The 22,476-nt window shown below is 41.6% G+C and overlaps 1 protein-coding gene across 1 annotated transcript in view; it reads left to right on the top strand.

Moving 5' to 3' along the window:
• PNPLA7 (patatin like domain 7, lysophospholipase) overlaps positions 1-22,476 on the top strand; it is a gene marked incomplete at both ends in the record, with an annotated part of 115,029 nt that overhangs the window by 14,983 nt on the left and 77,570 nt on the right. The window contains 9 exons of the mRNA XM_079544898.1: positions 1,231-1,311; positions 2,282-2,426; positions 2,980-3,063; positions 7,557-7,657; positions 8,526-8,684; positions 12,304-12,381; positions 13,198-13,403; positions 18,536-18,667; positions 19,909-20,032. Of these exons, the coding sequence (XP_079401024.1) occupies positions 1,231-1,311; positions 2,282-2,426; positions 2,980-3,063; positions 7,557-7,657; positions 8,526-8,684; positions 12,304-12,381; positions 13,198-13,403; positions 18,536-18,667; positions 19,909-20,032 (1,110 nt within the window). The remainder of the gene's footprint in view (positions 1-1,230; positions 1,312-2,281; positions 2,427-2,979; positions 3,064-7,556; positions 7,658-8,525; positions 8,685-12,303; positions 12,382-13,197; positions 13,404-18,535; positions 18,668-19,908; positions 20,033-22,476) is intronic.

Consider the following 22,476-nt stretch of genomic DNA (forward strand, 5'->3'; position numbering starts at 1 on the left):
TTCAGGTTCAGCAAAACCTCATCCTTTTGCAGATATGGAACTGTTCAGTGTAACAACCTCTCAAAATCTGGGCTAGCTTTGCTATTCCTCCCATTCTTAGAGCTGTATGGTTACATGAAGAAGCAAGCAACATATATGTGTAAAATGTGATAGTTCTGCCCGTCATCCCAGCTTGTGCTGTAAGCTCTCTGGCTCTGATGGGTTAATGCCCCAGCAAGGTTTCAGGATGACTTACAGCATGGGAAGCAATTTTATATTCTGAAAGAAAAAAAAAAAGAGCCACAGTCCTCAAGAAACAGCTTTACAGAGTGGTGGTGCTTTGCAAAGCTAACAGCATTCAGTCTGGTGTGAATGCCTGCTTCAGAAGCAATTGTCAGCAGCTCAGGAAAGAGCTATTTGTATTAGTGGTATATTAGTGTTTGAAGCTTCTTGGCCTTGCAGGAACTTTGCTGGTCTTCAAGTACTGCACATCTGCCATACACCTGCAGGTGGAAGCCAGAGCAGGGGCAAGGTGCTGTGTGGGAGTGGTGTTGGTTTTAGGGTTTGCTGAGTGGTGCATTGTCCCACTGGTGTAAGGGATGCATGTGATCATTCTGATCTGTTCTTTTGCTTTACTGTGACTGTTAATTCCTTTTGCTGTTCTGATACCCAGGTGATTTATGTGTGATCCACGAACCTCGTAACACTGGTGGCAGAACAGATCATTGTACCAATTTAATTTGCTTCGTGAGAGCTGATACCAAAGAGAGAATGGCAGAAGAGCAGGGATAAGCTGTCAGAGCAGATGAAAGCGAGGTGGCAGTGGTGTCTTATGCCAGTTTAATGTTTGCTGAGCAGCAGCACAGGTTTTTTTTTTGATGGACAAAGCTGAAATAACTTTTTGGTTTTTAATGAGAAACACAAAAGCTTTCATTTTAAGGCATGTTTGTTACTGATGTTTACGGGAAAAAATGAAAAGTGATATTTGGTGTTTGGGAGATTTTTCCAGTTTGTTACTTCACTTTTTCTGTCAAGTGACTGTTAAGCCTTTGGTAAATCACTTTAGTCTTAATTTGCCTTAATTTATCACCTGCTAAGAAGGAATTTCAGCTCTTATTGCTTAGGGAGCAGTCTGAGGTTTGTTCGAAAGTGCCTTCAAGTGCTCTGATCCTAATGACTGTATCTGAATGCAAGAACGAATGTGGGATAATATTGAAACCATTCCTACCTCCTTTTATTTCCCATTTGTAGATCATCATGGTGAGGCTGCAGAGAGTGACTTTCCTTGCCTTGCACAACTACCTTGGGTTGACTACTGAGCTCTTCAATTGTGTAAGTTTGGGGTGCATTTTATTTGCTGTTGTTATGCCTGTCAGTGGCATAGAGAGGCTTTGCTTGTTTCAGAAGATTATAAAGTGAATATTGCATATTATTTTAATCATGCAGTACTGAAGAGGGAAGGTAACCAGCCCTAAAATGAATCCTGTGCAGGTACTTAGGGGTGGATGTGTAGGGAGGTAAAACTTTAAAAGTTGGAAGAAATGTCTCACTTCTGCTTCTGTACATGAGTACATTTCAGCAAGTCCTGACCTGTCGTAATGTTACTGAGACACTTCAACTTGTCATAGTTCTAATAGCTGCTTGGATGATATCTTGAAAATGAAGTTGCTTTTGAGACTGATGTAGTATCACTGCATGTCTCAAACAGACTCTGTAGTTTACATAATTTACAGCATATCTTCTGACAAATAATTGCCAGACCATAGCTCTGGAGTGTGCTGGAACAAGGCTGATCACAGATCTGTGAAAGAAAATGAACAAAAACTCTCTCAGCTGACAATGGAATACCAAACTGATATTCATTATGGTTTTTCTTGATTTCCTTAGCACGTGGGCTCAACCCACAGGGGTCGCTTTACCTACCTGAGGTTGTCAAGGCTGTGCTTCCTGAACTCCTTGCCTCATTAACAGATCACAGTGACTGGAAATTTAACAGATTCTTCTGCTCCTCTGATGGAGAGCTGTGTTCTTCCCAGTGTGCCTCCAAAAGCACAGTCTGGTTAATTGGAATATTGCTTCTGCTGTAATAAGCTTTCATCATATATGGGATGGTGACTCAAGTAAAAGGGAGCTGTGAATGCAGCTTAAAAGCTATTTTAAAATAGGTGTCTGAAGTAGGAAGGCTTGAAGTGTATCCTTAGTATACCTGTGCAGTCATAGTAAGATGCTATTTTCTGCACATCTGTCCCTCTGGAAGCAGAGGGCTGGGTGTTTGTTTGCATTTTCACCTTGCTTTTTGCAGCAGAACCAAGCTATCCCACTGGTCTCTGTGGCAAGTGTCACATCTGGAGGAAGTTCAAGTAAAGCAGTAAAAAGGCAAACGTCCAGTGTGTCAGAGGAGGAGCGTGGAGAGAAGTTTGAGAAAGCTGGGGAAGCATCAGAAATGGGTAATGTTTCTGGAAATGGGTAGTAATTAGTGTTTGTGCTGCTCTTTGGTTGCTGTGCTATTTGTCAGAGGGTTTTTATTTGATCAGAGTAGCTGGGCCTTGTCTTAACTGATCAATTTTGGGTTTGAAGTCTTTGGATAAACCTTAGCTTTAATAAGAGATCATTACTGTGCTGTTAAGGATTCTGGGGGTGGGAGGAAGAAATAAAAAGTTGCATCTAATGTTGACCCCATAGGAGAAGCTGCAAAAATTCTGTACTGTAGGTAATAGCGAAGCAGGCTTTTGTGTTGCAGTGTTGGTGTGGAAGCTTCACCTAGGAAAACAGCATGAGCTGAATTTGTCAGTCCAGATTCAGAGGAAAAAAATAATTAAAAACAGAAGACTGGTTTAAACGTAATGTTTAACACTGGTGTTTTAGAATGTATTAAAGTCTGTATGTTAGATTTCGGTAGTTTCGGTAGTTAGTTGGTTTTTGAGAGGTTCTTGCTCTCAGTGAAACTTATTTCAGTAGGGATTCCCTTGTATTTGTGTAACCTTTGTTTCTATACTTCAGATCCATTGAGGATTTCTGGTACAGAAAACCCTGAGCATATTTTCAGGAGAAGCCTTTCTTCACCCCCCTCTACAGAGACTTCTGGTAAGGACTGCTTGGCTAAATGCTGGGAAATAAGATTAGGTACATTATATAAAATACATTCCCCTTAGATCATTGACTTAGATAATCTTGTTTATGTTAAATAATCATCTCACAGTGGCACTGCTTCCTCACTTGTTTGAATCTAAGGTCAGACATTAATTTTCTGAACTGACAAATGAACTTGTATCCAGGAGAGCATTCCCTTGCTGTCTCTATTAGCAGCCATTTGGCTACCGAGAGCCCTGCGAATGAAGAGCTTTTATTCATTGATTTTCCCAAAACCAAGTAATCTGCTGTATCTGCTATCATCTTTCATGGGAAAGATGACATATGGCTCTTGCTTGGCTGATTGTCCCAAAGAGCACATAACGTGACTTTATTGCTTTTAGGGGAATATTTTCAGAGTGGATAATAAAGGTGATTTATCATCGAATGCACTGTTGAGGCATTTATGACGCTCTGCTGTTTTGATCCCACAGCGTTTGTTTCAGTGAGTTTCAGCTGTCTGTCCTGTAAATGTCTTCCTCTGAGCCAGTTGTTTGCCTTAGCTTTATATTCAAGGCAGAGAAACTAGAACTTCTTGGGTGAATTCAGGAAGGAAGGCATCCATCTTCAGTTAGCTGAGTAGCAAACCAACCATCTTCAGATGACTGGGAGGTCACACGCAGGTACTGATTGTGGAGATACTGTTAACATAGAAGTCACAATGGACAATCAGAATAAAACTATCCTGGATACTTTAGAAGATACATTTATTTCTTATGGTGGCTGTTAAATAACTGGGGAGGTGAAAGTGTGAATGTGGATTTAGAGAGAAGGGAGGCAAGATGAGGGAGCCTGCAGTGCTATGGCTTTGCCCCAGGGTGAGTTTTTTAACACTTCTTGCTAGTAAGTGAAGTTACCAGTATGTATTGCAGAGAAGAAAGGCTAGAGAGCTTTTTATTACCTTGGTTAATTTTTAACAATGGAGAATTTGTTTGCTTCCTCTCCAGTTTCTGCTATGTGAATGTATGATGTCCTCACTGTGCTTAGAAACTTCTCTGCTGCTGTCCAAAGGAATAACTGCAGGATAAGGGGAAATGGTTTGACGTTGAGGGAGGGAAGGTTGAGGTTGGATGTCAGGGGGAAGTTCTGTGCTGTGAGAGTGGTGAGGTGCTGGAACAGCTGCCCAGAGAGGCTGTGATGCCCCGTCCATCCCTGGAGGTGTTCAGGGCCAGGTTGGATGGGGCCCTGGGCAGCCTGGGCTGCTCTGAAATGTGGAGGTTGGTGGCCCTGCGTGTGGCAGGGGGTTGGAGCTTCGTGATCCTTGAGGTCCCTTCCAACCCTGGCCATTCTGTGATTCTGTGGTGATCAGCAGGTCTTCTTTCTGAACCAGGGAAACAAAGGGAAAATATGGAAGTGATTCATGGCCGTCTGCCTTTATTTTCATATGTGCTAGGTTGCTTCTCACTGTGTGTTAGCAAATGTACCAGCAAACTTGATTTGGTGGTGAATTAAGTAACACTTACTTGAGCCTTGGAACACAAATGCTTTTTCCCGTAGGTAATTGGAGTTCTTAAGTGAAAACTGCCCATGCAGCCTGGTTTTATGGCAGAGTCCATGCATGAAAGCTTTTATGTGCAAGGATCCCTGCACACTTAACAGTGATACTGTCCATTTGTCCTTCCTCTCTCCTCTGTCTGTCCTAAGTGTTATGTCAGGGTACACTGAGCTTAGCAGAGAAAGAAAATTAATTTTTCCTGACTGAAGAGTGTATCTGATTGGGTAATTATGATTTGCCTCGGTTAACAGAGCTGATTTCTAGGCTGTGGTCACTGCTTAACTTGCACAGAAGGCATTCCGGTGTCTGTAATAAAAATATCATGATCCTATTTCAGATTCTATTCTGCTGCCATGCTGTGGAGATATTGATTATGTTGATTACTAATTCTAAGAAAAGGGAAATACCTTTTATTAGAGTCAGACAGGAGCTATTATCTCAATGGTATCTCCTTGATTTGCCTGCCTGATTAGAAATAACAAAAAATGCTGGAAATGATTTTGGAGAAAACACTTTTGCATCAGTTGCCCCTGAGGTTTGAATGTTGATTTGTTTGTTGGATGGCTGGCTGACTTCAAATGTGGCAGTTATGTGAATGAGGGTGGTAAGTGATGAAATGCAATCCTGCCAACCCGTGCTAGTCTGCTCTTAAGTGCACTGATGCTTTATGTGGAGAAAGATGTCATTAGGTCACGTGGGGCAACTGAACTGGTGGACGAAGGAACTAGATTAACTAAATTAAACAGTGGCATCTTTTTTAGGTGATAACTTCATTAGCATCACTGCTCCTGGCCATAGGTGTTCCTGACCTAATTTTTTCAGGTTACATAGCAATTATCTTTGTTGTTTTCATTTGTTCCTTTTTTAATCAAGGAGAAAAGTTGATTTGTCTTCCTTTGGAACTAAAGCCCTGACATGCAGCTGCGTGAACTGGTACAGACACACCTGAAGAGGTGACTAGCCTGTGAGAAAGAGCTCTGTTAGCTTGGGAGCACAAGCACGCTGCCTCTAGCTGCTGCATGCTAGTGGGAAGAATCTTGTTTGGGAGAAACTGCTCTGTAGCTGTAAACAAGTGTCCTTGCTTTCTGTGACACGCGTTGTTTATTCTGAAACGTGGTGCTTTATTGTCTCCTGCATTAAGAAAAGCAGGTAGCTGTGAGTGAGTCCTCAGAAGGAAAGAGACAGCTGAGGTGCTGCCAAGGAATATGTCAGTTGCCATTGTTTTTGCAGTGACTTCCATCCCAGCAGTGTGTGGGATACCAGTGAGCATGTGTTCATCAAACAGGATTGCATTCCACTCTCGAGTTTCCCACTGCCTTCTGTTCTTTTGAGTCAACAGTTCTAGTTAAAGCTTCTTCTGCTATATCCTTTCTAACTCCCATTTGAGCAACAAGACAGTTTAATTAATTGCTGTGTGGGAAGCTTGTATCTGTGACTGAGATTAGAGGCTCCTACTTTGAATAGAAATCTAGTAGACGTTCTTTCACTCTTAGAATCCCTCCTTTTTTTCTTTTCTCTGATTCTGAACATGCAGAGCTAGTAGTGGATGATGTTCTTCATCCTACATGGCCCTCATCAGATCATTTAGGTTTTAGCTGGGTAGTGTGTGTTTACATTTAACGTACACTTGATGTATGGGGTCTTAGTAATTATGCTGACACTATGTTTTGCTGGGCAATGTAATTGACACGCAGTCAGATCAGTCCATATGGAGTTCCATGCTGCTTCTGTCCAGCACTTCTTGCTTATAATAATGGGGAGAATTCAGCATTGCAGTATACATCTCTGCTGTGTATGGCATTCAGTTCCTAGTGGGAAGAGCACTTTCCTGATTGTGTGGTTTGTAAGTTTTGCTGATGGCATCTTTGGGGTGGCTTGTTGGGGCCTTTGTTTCTTTGTTTTGTTTGGAGACTGATTTTGTAATGTTACAACCCTGGTGACAGATGTGGATTTATGACATGCAAAGGAATTGTTCATGTTGGTAGGCAGCATGGAAAGGAGTTTTCTCAGGCAGGTCTGAATCCCTGGTACCGTTGGATTTTTTCTTTGTCTGATTTTTCTCTATGATAGGAATCTTTTCTGGAAACTGTTTATTTCCTGAGATATTTTTGGAGTTGTTACAGGTTTATTTGTTAAAAGAAGCTGTATTCTCTGCGTGGTTCTTAGTTATCTAACAGAGTTGAACTGTTGTGTGAGTCATCAGGCTGGTATGTGGGTATCCTGCTTAAGGTAATTAATCAGAAATGCTTTCCAGTTCTGTTCGTGTTACTGAGCATCTCAGACAAGTACCTAGAAAGTGCTTGGAACTGCCAAGGAGCCAATGTAATTAAATGTGTTAAACATTAGCAGGTAAGGACCAGAAGTTTTGAGTGACTGCCAATGGATGCATGAAGTGAGACCTGCAAGAGAGGTCGTCGTGTGTCTCTGAGAGCGCGAGGTGCATCGAGAGTTTGGACCAACTGTAGAAAAGATCCTAAATAACTTTCAGGCATGGGTGGAAGCATAGGGAATGATTTTCATGGAGAGACTCCAGGGGAACTTGCTGATCATAATATTTTCTCCATGAAAACTTGCAGTGCAATGGATATAAAACGTTTTTTGGTTTAGACAAAAGTTTGGAAGCATCATTTTCTGGAAACGCTGAGGCAAATCTGTAAATTTGGTGGGGATGCCTGATGAGCTTCAGATCCAGAATGATTATCTTTTGCTGAGGGAATCTTGGTACATATCGTGTTCATGAGTTCAAATGGGAAAATCAGAAATTTGTATCGGATCTTCCAGGTCAAACAGAAGCAGGAAATACATTGGGACGTGAAGGTGCCGCTTTGTTCAGTCCTCGGCTTCTGAAAGGACAAGCATGCACATAAAGATGCTTGAACTTTTATGCTGCTTGGTATTTCTAAGGTACTCTAAACATGGGAATATTGAAAAGAAAATTCTGTGTTGCTTGTAGGTACTTCCAGCGGTGCGAAGTCAGACATGGACATGGCATATGAGAGAGCCAGAGTGCACTTCAGCCCAGAGGAGGCTTACAGCAGTCCTGCTGTGGGCAAGGTGGGTTGTTTCATTTGGAGAATCCAGCATATTTTTCACACTGTACCTCCTTACTCTTCCTTTGAGTAATTTGAATGTATTAATCTGTGTATGAGTTGTGACATTTGTTTCTCTTGTATTGCTTTGTTCTAAACTTGCAGCATGCTTTTGGTAACTGTTCAGGTTTTTTAGTGAAGATCTTGGAACTTTCTGGAATTCCCCCTGTCTAATAAAGGCCGATTTCCTCATCAAGACAAGGGAAATTTCCCTTGTGACCATTGCAACTGCTTGATTTTTAAACATTACCTTCCTCTGACTCATTGAGAGGGTTGTTTGGAACCACGTTGTATCAGTCAGAGCTGCTGTATACAGCAAGGCATTAAAGACTTGTATAAACCTGTGAGCTTCCTGTCAGACTTTCAGTCGTGACTTATAAATCTGTTCTTGAGTGCTTTATTTACAAAGCTGATCTGGAAATTAGAGCACAGCAATATTCTGGGACCGTAAAACTTTTAAAATCAAAATCTGAGAAGAAGCCGTGTCTCAGTTTGCCCTCATGGTCCCTTTGTCTTTCTCCATCTTTGCATGCTGTGTTGGTGGAGTTTTGTTCCACGAAGTTGACAGCTTCTGGAAAGTCACACTTTTTTCTTTCATAAACTCTGATAAGTTTCTTTGTTTCACTAGTGTCAAGCTTTGCATAAAGACATAAGATAATGCAGTTAGCAAGCTGTTTCTGTCTAGGAAACCAACCTTTTTCTTTTTTTTTTTTCCCTCCTCTTCTTTGGCCACCAGTTGTGGTGGTTGTGAGAATGTGTGAGATTGAGAGTACTTGCTGCTTAGGTGCCAGTCTTAATGTTCAGAATGCTTGTTTTCTGTCTGTTCAATGCAGTCCATATTGAAGAAGACTGTGACGGTGACAAGAACTCCTTTAGCAGTGTTCCATTACACTGATCGTGAGCTTGCTGCACAGGAATCCTCTAATAGCAAACCCATCGATGCCATCCTCGAAGCAGCGAAGAAAGACCTTTCAACCCTGATGAAACTTGATGTAAGTTATTGCAGGGAAAAAAACAGCCTTGTTCTTGCTTTTCATCTCATTTTGCCAGGCATTAGAAAGTAAATTGTCTCCCAAATGCAGTATAGACCAGCTGAATGTTTTATTCTCCAGTCTGTTGATGTTATTAGTGGGACTGAAATAAATCTGAATTATTTGGCTGTTTGGAAAGCCCATGCTGAAGTGCACGGCATGAATTTTTTTCTCACTGTGCACACATTTGTGCATATGAGAAGTGTGCAGTTTCTGCCACACTGCAATTTCATGCTCTTGTATACTGTGTGAATAAGCTATGTGAAGGCATTCGGGCAGTGCCTAGATCTATTAATCCTCTTGGCATTGCACCTAAGTGTCTCATTTGATTTCAGAACTGAATGTCTGTGTTTGGCCGTTGGCTGTGAGTGCATTTCATAACAGTGACTGTGTGCCATGCCTGTTCCAGGTTTTAAGTGCCTGATGCCCTCACAGTTGTCATTATTGAGTTCACCTTTCCTTCTCACCTTCAAGCCCAGAATGAGCAAGACTGTCTGTTTTCACTGTTCCTATGATTCCAGTTGCATTTCATTGCTTCAGGGTTGTATCTGTTGATGGAGCTCATCACACAATTTGAAAATCGTACAGCTGTCTAAATTGATCACAGATATCCAACATTTATTGCAGTGTGTGTTTTAGTAACTGTAGTGCATTGATGCTGCCAGAGGCTTTGGCACAGCCACTGCAACCTCCTCTTCTGGTTTAAGAGCTCTCACCAAGCGACATCTGCTTTACTGTCAGCAAAACTTCAAGTACTCCAGTTCTAGATTCTCATGTTTCTTGTGGATTTCTGACATATTTCTCTCACAAACTCGAAATCTTGTTCATGATCTTTCATGGGGTAGTGAGATGCATGCTCTGTTGTTGCTGGTTTTGCTCAGATATGCAGTACTGTCTGTTAGTCTCCAGCAAAACTGTCTTAAGACACTCATGTTCAACTTCTCAAGCATTTGTCAGCATGAAAAATAACAACCTTTTTTACAGGAAATTCTTGTAACAACTTGAGTAAAATAGAACTGTATGTTTTTATCTGCTCCGTTCAGCCTTGCATTCTTGTTAAGGCCGTTCTCAGGCTTTGCTTACATAAACACTGTGTGTCCAGCATACAGCTGGTAATTTCCTGTTTTGCCATTTCGGATCCCAAGCAAAAATCCCAAAATCACTGAAGCTATTTAGTGCAAAACATTTGTTTTTGGACCTAGGCAAAATTTTTCAGTAATTAACAGCTAAGCGATTAGAGTTGAAGTTAATTGGAATGGTCTAACAGGCAATCTTTTAACACGGAGATCTAAATGATAATGTAACAGGGCAAGCTTTTTGAGCTCTTGATATTATAGCAGCTCTGGTTTCACAAGATAAGAATCTGCTGCTACACTAAATGCTGGAAACGTTTAAAGGTCGTGGTTAATTTCTCCTGTGTGCTGTAGCACAAGTTGATTCTTCTATGGGCAGAAGAAGAAAGCTCTCACTCTGTAAAATTTGTATTCAATATATTTACACCAATGGAAACTGAATTGTTGGAGCTCTTCTCTTAAATGAGCTCGGGTATTTTATTTATGAGCTGTGTGGAGGCATTTTGAGATGCTGTTTTTCAGAGAAGCCAATTGCAGTGAATAAAAACCATGTTTTGATGGCAGATGGTGCTGCTTTTTTTCATATCATGATACAGAGAGAGAAGAAGAGATAATATAGTGGAGTGGCAAGTGTTATTTCAGCTGACCCTTAGTTACATGACTACATAATTCAAATGTCTTTCCTTTGTATCAAATAACTGGAATCCTTGGGACTTTGTCGTGGGCTCCTTTCAGTCTGCTACCACTCCTGTATGTGCTTGGCTTCATCTGAAGTTTATGAGTAAAATGATGCTGGAGGGCATATCTTCTGCATGAGCTTTATGGGAATTGAATCGTTTCCTTAGACCAAAAAAAAAAAAAAAAAGCCTGTCCCAGTTAATTTTACGGCTCTCCTTTGTAGGTGGTTTGTGTTTTCACTTCTGTATCATGAACTTCTACTAATTTGTTGTCTACTGTGGTAACAGAAAGGTAGAACTTCAGTGTGAGATTCACTCTGTTGTGTTAGCAGCTTTCTTTACAAGCTCCTGGCTGGGGGCTGCATGGAGGGAGTCCATGCAAGGAACTTTGTGCAGCTCAAGCTCCGAAACTGTGCAGTGCTGGTCTTGGATTTGCTGGTCTTCTCTGTGGGGAAGGGGAGATGGATCTTTTCTGTGGTTCTTTATTGCCTCAGCAGAGAGGTAATGTCAAAAGTGAGATTTCAAGGACAGCTTGGAGGTTGTTAAGTCTCCTTCTGTGCAGAATCAAACATTAAGTCATTCCTGGTTTTGCCTAAATGTTCGTAATGATCTCTGGTGACACAGGCTTCACAGCTTTGCATGCAACTTATTTCAGTACTTCAGGAGTCTTAGATAGAAACAATATCTTTGTAAGGATTTTTAGAACTAATGCAGCCAAAAAAAAGCAATGACAGTTTATAAGTAGATCTGGTTAGGGAGCTTCTGTGTCTTTACTGTGGGATACTTTCATAATTAAGAATTTTATGTAAGGATAGGTAATCCAATACAACCATAAAAGCAAATATAGGCCAAAAAAACATCAGAAATTACTTGAGTTGATATTGCTGAACTGAAATATTTTGACAAGTGCTTGTCGGGTTATTTTTATTGGATAAATTCCCATGAGACAGTTTGGTTTCAATAAAACTTTTTTTTTTTCCGATGAAAATCTGTTCTTCTTATCAGCTGTAGGTGTAATGAAAAAATCAGATCATTTTTCTTGCTCTGTTTTTCTCAACTGAAAGTTATGGAAGCCTGCCATGGCAGTTACGTGGCAAAGTGCTCACATCTCAGCTGCAGTAAGGTAATGTCTGTAGGCAAGTTGTTAAGCCTGCATGCCCTGAATTGTACGTCGGTGTACTTCCAGCTCTTGCTGTTAGTGGCTAAAGCACTGCTAATGTGACTCGAGCCAGGATTTGCTCTGCCTGTTCTGATAACAGAATGCTGAGCTGAGGAAGTTGTGCTGGTTTGGGTGGGTTGGAAGGTTTTGCTGAGGCAAAGGAGTCTTGAAGTGTTCAGGTTTGGTGCTGAACAGGATGCCAAATAGGATGAGTGGCTCTTTGAGATGAAGCAGAGGAGGGAGAAGGAGGGGCCCTGGCTGTGCGCTGGGTGCTGGCTCATTGCATCCTGTTCCTCCATGATGTAGACAGTCTCTTCTGGTTTTACCTTCTGAAAATAACTTGATGTTTTATGATTTTTGGGGCCCTAATGCAGATCACTTTCCATTATATGCTCTACAGGAGTCTGGGGGTGCAAATGGAAGATACAAATTCATTTAGAGTTTAAGTTTGGTGAACAGAAAAGAACTGATTTTTTTTTTTTTTCTTCTGGAAGAAATGACTGTTGGATAGAGAAATGCAATAGTTATGATATTTTGAGAAGGTTAACACACTTTAAAACATCATCTTTCAGGAATTGTATTTCCAATTTTCTTTGTTTAAATGCATCCTCACGTTGGATCTTTACCAGGGAACCAACGAATGAACTGTACTTCTCCATCCCTTTCTCCAGGATCCTTCCTTACTGAATGACAGAGTGACACTGCATCAGGTTACTGCTGGGACTGTGCTGTCAAGGCAGGGAGATCAGGTGGGTGAGCACCTCTGCGAGAGGGGGGCAGAGAGAACACGAGGGTCTGGTTTGGTCTTTGTTCCCACTCTGAACAAAACAATCCCTCACCTTGGCATATCCCAAACCCTGTCTTATTACCAAGCAATCCCAGCTCTCAGCCTCTCCTCGTATGCAGAGTAACAGTGTGGCCACAGCTTTAGTGAAAATATTGTACTCCTCTTTTTACCTTCTTATGCCCCTTCATGAAAAGGCATGGTGGCCAAACACCATTTTATTCTTTTTACCACTTCTTATTCTTTTTCTTTTCCCCTCATAATTTTTTCCAGGCTCTGTGCTGCAGGCCTTGGTGTCATTACTCCATGTTATTTGTTTTTAGCAAAGTGTGTTCAGGATACAATAATAATACAGTGGAATATATATGTGTATATAATACAGTGTTAATAATAATACAATGGAAATAGACAAGCTTATGCAAAGCACGTGAGGGGCAGCCACAACTAGAATGCTGCTCTAATCTGTTTTGCTGAGCCGCTGCAGTGATTACCCCGCTATCTCCATTCCCAATCCTGTTTTTATTTCTTGAGCTCTTACAGATGCAGATTCAATTTTTCATAACCGTGCAAAGAGAAACACATTTTTCAATACTGTGGCCATTTAGTTTTAAATATTCATGACCTTTTAATAATTCACTGTCGTATTTTACTTTATCGCCTAACGGTTTAAAAGCTGCAGAGGGCCTTCTGGAAAGCAGATTGCCATGATAGCACCGTCGTTGTGATAATTGCTTTTAAAATCTTTGGGGACTCTCTTGAGCTTTGTCTCCATTTTCTCCAGGATGTTAACGTTTGCTTTGTGGTCTCGGGGATGCTTCACGTGTACCAACAGAAGATCGACTCTGAGGAGGACACCTGCCTGTTCATTACTCACCCAGGAGAACTCGTGGGCCAGCTTGCTGTTCTCACGGGGGAACCACTGATTTTCACCATCAAGGCCAATCGAGACTGCAGCTTCCTGTCTATTTCCAAGTCCCACTTCTACGAGTAAGTTCTGCCATGGAAACTAATATTTAATTTTTTGAAATGTATTTTATGACTCTTTTGAACCAATAGTGAGTGATTAATGTATGTACAGTGCAATTCTACTGCAGTACAACTTGTGAGTCGAGATAACTTATGTGAGCTTTTAAATGCTCGGATGAGCTCTGACCCATCTATCAGAAGGGTTTTTATCTTCAGCAAGAGGTAATGCAGGGAATAGTGGCACTATTAAATGGTGATTATCTCCTTTGTTCTGGGTTTACAGAGTATTTTACCCAGTGGGGTGTGATTTATGACCTGAGATGCACAGACTTAATAATCCAAATCAGAGATTCCGGCCAGAGCCCGTTCTTTGCTGGCTTAAGCCCTTTTTTGTCAGGCCATTTTCCTGAGCACATGATTCCTTTTTTGCTGGAGAATCATATCAGTGTTCTTCCTGACTCCATCAGAGTTGATTGGCCCAGATAGGTGTTGTAAATGACTGGTCTTGGTGTAACTTATGTGACAGTGCTCACCAACAGCACAGGTCAAAGAATAATGCTCCTGTGCAAAATGGATTCCTTTCTGGAAATAATACTTGACTTCTGACTTAAAGTGAGTAATGATATTTAGTAGTTAAAACCCTCACCCAGAGACACCCAGCACTGGTAAACGTCTGTCTCAGTGTCCATATCAGTGATGAGTGTTCTTGATTCTATGAATCTATGTATTTATGAAGCTATTGTTAAGACAGTAGCTTATAAACATAATTTTTATCAAATACCTCAATTTCTAAACTGCTTCTTCAGCTACTTCTTGAGTGTGCTGTCAGTCTGGAGTTGGGCTTTGTGTAGGGCCACTAGGATGATCAGGGGTCTGCAGCACCTCCCCTATGAGGACAGGCTGAGGGAGCTGGGCTTGTTCAGCCTGGAGAAAAGAAGGCTGTGGGGTGACCTCATTGCAGCCTTTCAATACCTAAAGGGAGCCTACAGAGGGAGGGGAATCAACTCTTTGAAAGGGTTGATACGTGTAGGACGAGGGGAAATGGTTTTAAGTTGAGGGAGTGGAGATTTAGGTTGGACATCAGGGGGAAATTCTTTACCCAGAGAGTGGTGAGGTACTGGAACAGCTGCCCAGAGAGGCTGTGGTGCCCCGTCCATCCTTGGAGGTGTTCAAGGCCAGGTTGGATGGGGCCCTGGGCAGCCTGGTTTAGCATTAAACGTGGAGGTTGGTGGCCCTGCATGTGGCAGGGAGGTTGGAGATTCATGATCCTTGAGGTCCCTTCCAACCCTGGCCATTCTGTGATTCTGTGATTCTTCAAGCTGTCTGTTCTAGGCTGCTGCTATGTTATACTGTTCTTTCTACTTTTTACTTTCTAAGGAATTTTAATTGTTTGTTTGTATTCCTAATAATTTCTACCAGTCTTATTCTGTAGCCTTGTCTTTCTACCTCAGGCAAAAGACTGTATTCTGCAAAACTGAATATGCTGCTCTTGGGTGATCAGCTGTATATATGCAAGTCTGTGTGCTGGATATCAGATATTTGGTTTAATTTCTGATAGGTGCTGCCCTGTTGTTCCATCCCATGAAGTGTTAGTTGCGTTTCCACTGAACTTCTAGTTCTTTATTGTTTTCCTTCTTGTTCTTAACTTGAAATTATACTTTGTTCTCAGCCAACCATCAAATTTCTGCCTTTTTCCCCTCTTCTGCAGTTCTAATATCTGATAGAGTCCTGGGCAGACTCTCTTATTTGCTTGAGCTCATTTTTGTGATGTTTTCCTTCCTACCTACTAAGAATTGAGTTGTCTTTTGTTTATGTCAACTTCCATTTTTGCTTCCATTAATCTGTCAGTGATCTCTAACACAACAGAGTACCACCTCGTCATCATTTTGTGGACCTTTCCATATCTTTCTTTTTCTCTTTAAAATGTCTGTTGCCCATTGAGTGCATTTTACTGTCTCTGAATCTTTCAGCATTCAATCATCACAGTTTCTCATGAAGTCGAAGCTTCATTTCCAACTCTTGTTCCCATATTTTTAAAATGTAATTGCAGAGTCTTTCGGAAGCATCTGCCTTCATCATCTGTAACTCTCTGAGAAAAGAGACTTGTTACTAAAGCTTTATTTCTCACTTTTTATGCATTTTGCGTGTAGTCCTGCATTCATAGGCTTTCCTTGTCTCAGAATCTTGCGGGTTTGAATTATATGTTCCTGTCATCTGATCTTACTGACCAGAAGTAATTTGACCAGAACCTTGTTATTCTCACTGCTCTCCAACAACTCTTTCTTCCTTTCTTGTCACATACATTACTCTTTCTCTGAGCTGCCCCAGAACACTATGTGTTTTTCCTCAGTGGTTGATGGGAAGGTGAAGCAGAACGTGGTCAGTAGATGCTATCAGACAAAGAGCACAGTAATGGAAGTAGCCCAGGGAGCAGAATTGCTGGTTGGATGTTGCACAACAGATGAAGTCCTTTTCACTGAAACCTTGCAGCAGGAGCCTTTCATGTGATGCTAATGTGCCTGAATAATGATCTGTACGTGTAAAGTTTAAGTACAGGGGGGTGACACAAGCTAATTATACAGCTTATACCTTAAATATTTTGCTGTTTTGCTAAAGTGATGTGCTAAAAGTACAGTGCCTACGGTGCCTACACTGCAACTGTTGGTGTCTCCTGGTGGATAATGTAACCAAGGCTCTCTGGAGGAATATGCTCAGGTTCCTCAGTACTGGGAGTAGGACTCTGTCACACTTTCCCTTCAGTGGGTTCCACAGTTTGGAGTCTAATCACGTATGCCTGCCAGAGAAGTAGAAGTGCTTCGATTTTTATTTTGTATTGCTAGCCAAGCTGAGCATCGAACCGCATCCACAGCACAAGAATGAGTCCCAGGCTGTCACAGGCACCAGGGCAGCCCTTTCATTTTGGTAGCTGGTTACAAGCAGTCGTCTGAGGAACCCTTCAGCAACAGACTTTTGTAATAGAGAGCTTTGGCTTTTCATTTTCCCCATGCCAGGCATGTGCCAAGCAGAAGAGAAAGATGAAAATGCCTCCTAAAAGGAAGTAAACTAAGCTGATAACATAGAGAAAAATCCTCTTGTCTTGTGCATGAGGATGGACTGTTACCTTCCATGCTAACATACTCTTGAAGCTGTATAGCACTCGGTGAAATAATAAACAGCTCAGGTCTGAAATAAAAGCAGCCTCTCCAGTTTACATTTAGAGTGCATTAAGTATTAAGATACATATCTCGAGGGAGGGAAAGGTATAAATGGCTTTTATTGATCACAGCAGTCAGCCTGTGTGGGAGGAGACTTTGAGAGTGGAATAAGCTAGTAGGGTAAAAATAATGAGCTAAAGCATTCCGGAGATTTCAGGGAGTTTATTTAACCTTTAAAGCAGCTGAGAAGGCCTTGTTGTAGACTTGGGTTTTTGTGTGCATTAAGGGATTAGGGCTTTTTGCTTTCTGGTGTTTATTCTGGGGTGCCTTTTCCAGTTTCTTTGTCCTTTCCCCAAGTCAGTGTTAGTGTGGTGAAGCTTCTGTAAGGTAAAGCATTGCTTGTGAGTGCAATGGTAGCTTACCAAAACCTGGGCTGTCTGTAGGCATCTTGAGTAGGGGGCAGAGAGGGCATAGAAACCTCTGGGCAAGATGGAAGAGACAGGAGAGGAAAGCTGCCTTACGGTTTTGTCATCCTGTTTTGATGGGTGAACTTTAAATAGTGCTGAATTTAAGAGTTGATACTTGGTGTAGCTCACCTTGTAGAGTTCATGACAGAGTAGGGATGTAATTCTATGAATCCCTTCTGTTTCAAATTCAGAGGTTTTAGTTGAAGAAATTCTAACCTTTATTATTGCAAAAAGAGGAACTTGAGGAACTGGCTAAGCAGCGTAGTCGTGTGCTAAACATGAAGGCTCCCTATGGTACCTGTGCGTGCTGCACTTGATGCACAGTGATGGCCAGCTCTGGATCTCTTGCTGCAGCTGGTGGACTAATTAATGGTAGAACTGACATGTTCAAAACACGACAGAGCAGTTTCTGTGCTTCATCCAGGCAGGGAAGAGCTCTCGATGAGTCTGCTTTGATACCACATTCAGGGATGACGTGTCAGTATTCAGACGTTCTCTAAATTCTCCTAGGTTACAACGAGCTGTATTTCAGCTGAGGAACAAAGGCTGCCTGTGCTCCTTCCATGCCATTCTCCCTGCCTTTCTGTTTTATAGGGTAAGAAGGCTAAGTGTGGCTCTCAAAACATTTGTGCTTAGTAAGAATTCCCACACGTGCAGGGTCTCCCAGGCACAATGTCTGGAACACTGATGCAGGAAAAAGTATTCTGTATTTCAGACTTTTTCTCCCCACGCGTGGCTTTAACATAACTGTCGTCTTCCTCTGTGTGTCCTTTGTGTACTGGCTCTGCATATGCTTACCCACTTGTTTCTTTCTGGATTGTGCTGCTTCTTTGTGAGATGCCCATTTTTATGGTAGTGTGCCACAACCCTCCAAGAGCTCAATTGCTCTCGATGCTGCACAGGAACAGAATAGTTGTGTTCTGTCCTAATGGGTGTGCATCTAGAGCAACGTGCAATCAGCTCACTGCTTTGGAATGGTTCTTCAGTAAGAATTGGAGTGCTTACTCAGAAGCTGCCAGGTCACAGTGATCCTCATTCTGAAAGGAAAGAAAGAAAAACATTCGCTGGTGTCTGTGAGAGCTATTTACCTCAGTCCTAGCAGTCAGTGTAGAATTTGCATTTATCACTAACAGAACATGCCCAATGTTTTTCAGCTTAGAGAAGTGCTAGATTATCTGGTTTAGTTAATGCTAGGGGCCTTTAAGCATCTCTCAGGAGGTTCAGTATGAAGATCAGAAGCTTTGTTAGTTGTGGTCTTTGCAAAGGGAAAAGGGAACTTTTGAAATAACACCTGGGGGAAAAATGAGAGCCCATTTGAGAGATGTAGAGGTGCAGAATGGCAGAGAGGAACAATCCTCAGGACAACATGAATTGTTATCCTGAGTCACATCTGTTGTTTCTGAGTAGGAATTTTGGAGACTGGTCCATGAACGAGAGCTAGCAAGGCTCTCATCCATCTGTGCCTGGATCGTTATGTGTGTACCTGTTCCTTCCTTTGGGAAGTACTTAAATAATGCTTCTTGTCTTCTAGGATAATGCGAGAGCAGCCAAGCGTTGTGCTCGGCGTGGCCCACACTGTTGTAAAGAGAATGTCCCCATTTGTGAGGCAAATTGACTTTGCCCTGGATTGGATGGAAGTTGAGGCTGGACGAGCTGTATACAGGTAAGATGCAGACAAAATTGGATGCTCTTTTTTTATTCCAACCTCTATGATTCTGTGATTATCTAATATTCAGGTTTCCAGAGTTAAGGAGCCATGCTTCCTAGGCGATATATGGAATAAAAACTCTTGGATTCAATTTATCAACTATTTTATCAGTTTCTATTTTATCTGTTTCTGCATGCTGAGGTTTTTCTTTTTTGTGCAGCACACTTTAACATTGATTTGTCGCTCGGCTCCAGGAGTTGTTAAAATTCTTTTCTTCCTCATCCTTCGTGTCATCTTGACACGCTTTTAAAGTGGCATAAGAGATTAAGATGTAGCCAGCTATATGTTCTAGTATAATTTCTGCATTTCCAAGGGCATGAATATCATCCATGGAGTCTTTTGGTCTTTCAAAAGTAAACAACAGAACTGAAATAGAATTTGTTTAGAAATATTTAATATAAATTGAAAACAGGAATTGCATTTTAAGTTTCAGGGTGGAAGTTTTCCTTGGGAAAGCTTGATTTATTAATTTAAAGCTTGATTTATTAATTTTGTACTAGGATGCAATAAAGTTGTTTTACGATTTCAGTGGTGCAAAGGTGAAATTTAGTGTGTGTACCATATAACTGTAATTCTGATGTTATTACAGTTCCTGCAGCACTAGTGCTAATGGAAGTTTGTCATTACTTTCTATATCAAATCAGATGTAGTAGCTAAGATCTTGTTAAAAAGCTTTTGGAATTCCGTGCATTAATTTTAATTCTACTACAGAAGCATTGCACGTGGTCCATGTGCTGTGTTGTGCTGGAAATCTGAATGCCAGATAGCATTCTTAGTCCTGCAAACTTGATGTTTCAAAACCTTAATGATCAACTGTTTTGTGCATTGAGCTGAATCTAAATGCTGAGCCACTCAATTTTTTCTTTTGGACCTGCAGACTTTCTTTGTGCATCCATATCAATTTTGCAGCAAGCACCTGCTGTACCCAGCAGTGAGCCTCTTGTCTCCTCCAGAGAGCACCTGCATTTTGGCTATCTAAATCCAGACCCAGCATCATTCAGTTGTTCAAAGCCTGTCCATTTCAACCTATGTCCAAGTCACTTTTTAACGGATGTTTTTCACTTTCGTGTTTCCTTGTTCTGTTTAAATGTTGATTAAACTTTTTTCTCATAGTCTGTGAGCTTGAAGAAGAGACAAAGAAGACTTTGGATGCATTTGCTGAGCAGTGATCATTCACTTGATGGTTCTTTCTCTAGGCAGGGTGACAAGTCAGACTGCACTTACATCGTCTTGAACGGACGACTGCGCTCCGTCATACGGATGGATGATGGAAAGAAGCACCTGACTGGTGAATATGGCCGAGGAGACTTAATTGGAGTGGTAAGAGTCAGTTTTGGAGAGTGAATGGTTCAGCTGAGAAACTGGTATTGCCCCACACAAAAGAAACACTCATGCACTCATCAGCTGGTAGACTTTTCACAAGTTGAGATGAGAAGTTGCTTCTATCTGGACATTCATATGATGAAATGCGGATGGGATTGTTAGACTTGGTTTAAAGAGGGAAAAAATAAAACCTTTTCCTCACAGATGAACAAAAATCCCCAGGCAACACTTGTTTTGTTTTTTTCTTTTTTTCTTCCAGTGTGGGTTACATTTGTTTCCACTGTGAGGGGAATGCAGCTGTTAAAATAATTCAGGAAGAACTGTGGGAATGTGCACTAAATTCTGATCTGAATAAATTTAGTATCATAGAAAGATTGAGTTGGCTTGGGCCACTGGATTCATCTAGACTAACATCCTTTGAGTTAGCAGAGTTAATTTCAGGGCTTCGTCAGACTGGTAAGAAACTGTACACTACTGAAGCAAATTTTGATTTCAAAAGTGTAGTATTTATCCATGCTTAATTTATTTCCCCTGTTTGTGTGTTAGTTTCTCAGGTTTAGTTAAACGATTGAAGTGGGAATCCCCCATCATAAGTAGTCACAATTTGCTTGACTTTTATGTTTAAAACTAGAAGGTTTCCAAAATGCTGAGGCTGTTGTGCCATCCTTCTTCTACTCTCTGAGCTGAAAGCAAAATGTTTTAGTAGTATTTACAGCCAGAATTGGTTGGCTCTGAATAAAGAAAGCATGAGTTGGCATTAGTAGTACAGGAGGAAATTCTTGTTTACAGAGGTCAAGAGGGAGAGGAAGAACTGTAGACTGTTTTCCTTTAGAGAGCTGATTCAAGATCATACTGATTGCAAAAGGTGGTGATTTTGGTAGAGGTAAGACCCAGAAGTTGTGTTCCCAGCATAGAAGAGCTCACTGCCAGCTTACCAGTCATATGTGAGAGCTAGTTGCTCCTGAATGCAGAACTGGCCTGTGTCTGTGTTGTAAGACGAGGTCAGCTCCCAGTGCCAGAGACCTGTGCTGCAAATGCATCTCAGCTGTTTTGTTTGAGAGAAATAAAAATATTTCAAATAACAAGGGCAAAATTTTTGGGCCTTTTTAGCGTGTGCCCAACTCACCTTGACTTGCCTGGTAACTTACAACTAGGTTGTACATTGTTCTGAAGTTAACGTGGTAACAATTCTGATGGTATTCCTGCAAAATCTGATGTGTTCTGGACTAGTGGCTGCAGCACGTCTGTTTTAGTTACATGTGAGCAGCAGTTCAGGACATCTCCATAGGATCAGTGCTTGGAGAAGCAGGTCTATTTCTGCAGCTAGGCATGCTCACAAGTTTTCTTTGTTTTTCTTTTTGGGGCTGTTTCTTTGGGGTACCTCATTAAGGGTAAAATGATGTGGTTTGGCAGGAACAAAAGCTGAGATCTTTTGTGGCTAATTGTGCTGGTATGAGATCTTCTAGTGTGTGAATAAGGCTTTGACAGCTTTGACGTGTCAGGCGTTTCCTTGCTGTTATTTCCTTGCTCTTGTGTACTGGTTGTAGTCAGCAGCTCCCTGCCAAGCTTCTGGAGCTGCCAGCTTAAGACAGCTGAACTGTTTTGCTGTCTGAAAGAAGTTTTGAATGACGATAACGGAGCACGTGGCCTAAACTCTCCCTCCCTGTGCAAGCAGGGGTGCCTCCTTCAGCACAAGGTTTCATAGTGGCTCAGCTACCTGCCGAGGGAAGAGAGGTTGGTTCCATGTACGTCTGCCCTAACAGTGCTGTGTTTGTGGGTGCCTTCCCAGGCATGGATGCAGAAATACCGTACGACTTGTCTGAACTGCTCTGGATCTGAGTTATGACTTGAGTCATCTGAAGACTTCTGTGACTCCGTGGACGTTACCTCCTCCTTCCTACCCATGGTTCCCAGGCCCACTGACTCATGCTGCCATTTGTTGAACGCATCTCGATGCTCTGGCTGTCTTTTGAAAACACGGGGGAGGATTTATAAAGATTGCCAAGATTAATGGAGTCGTTCTTTGCAGAGGGCATCAGTAAAATGACATTTTTCCTTTTAAAGAGATTTGTTTATCCCATTCTGCAAGATCTAGTATAAGCCTTTAAAAACATGCTGAAGGTTTTTTTGTTGTTGTCTTTTGTTTGTTTTCCAGAAAATGAAGTCGCTAGAAGGGCCTAAGTGCTTCCAGGAATCAAATTAGTGCTTAGTATTGGTAGTTTGGTCAACCTGTGAAGTGTACATCTCCAAAACCTCTCCAAGACCACCATGTCACTCTGAGCTGTGTGCGCTAACTAAAGATGCAAGTCTTGTAATCGATGTATTTTTGTTTACCTTTATCTCACATCTTTTAAGTGCTGTGTGTCATACGCATGGGAAATGAGTATCTGTCATTTCTGCTTTCAGAAGTGAAGTCCTGAAACGTGAAGGGCTTCAGACAA

The sequence above is a fragment of the Tetrao urogallus genome (genome assembly GCF_951394365.1).
Source record: "Tetrao urogallus genome assembly, chromosome: 19".
Lineage (NCBI taxonomy): Eukaryota > Metazoa > Chordata > Aves > Galliformes > Phasianidae > Tetrao > Tetrao urogallus.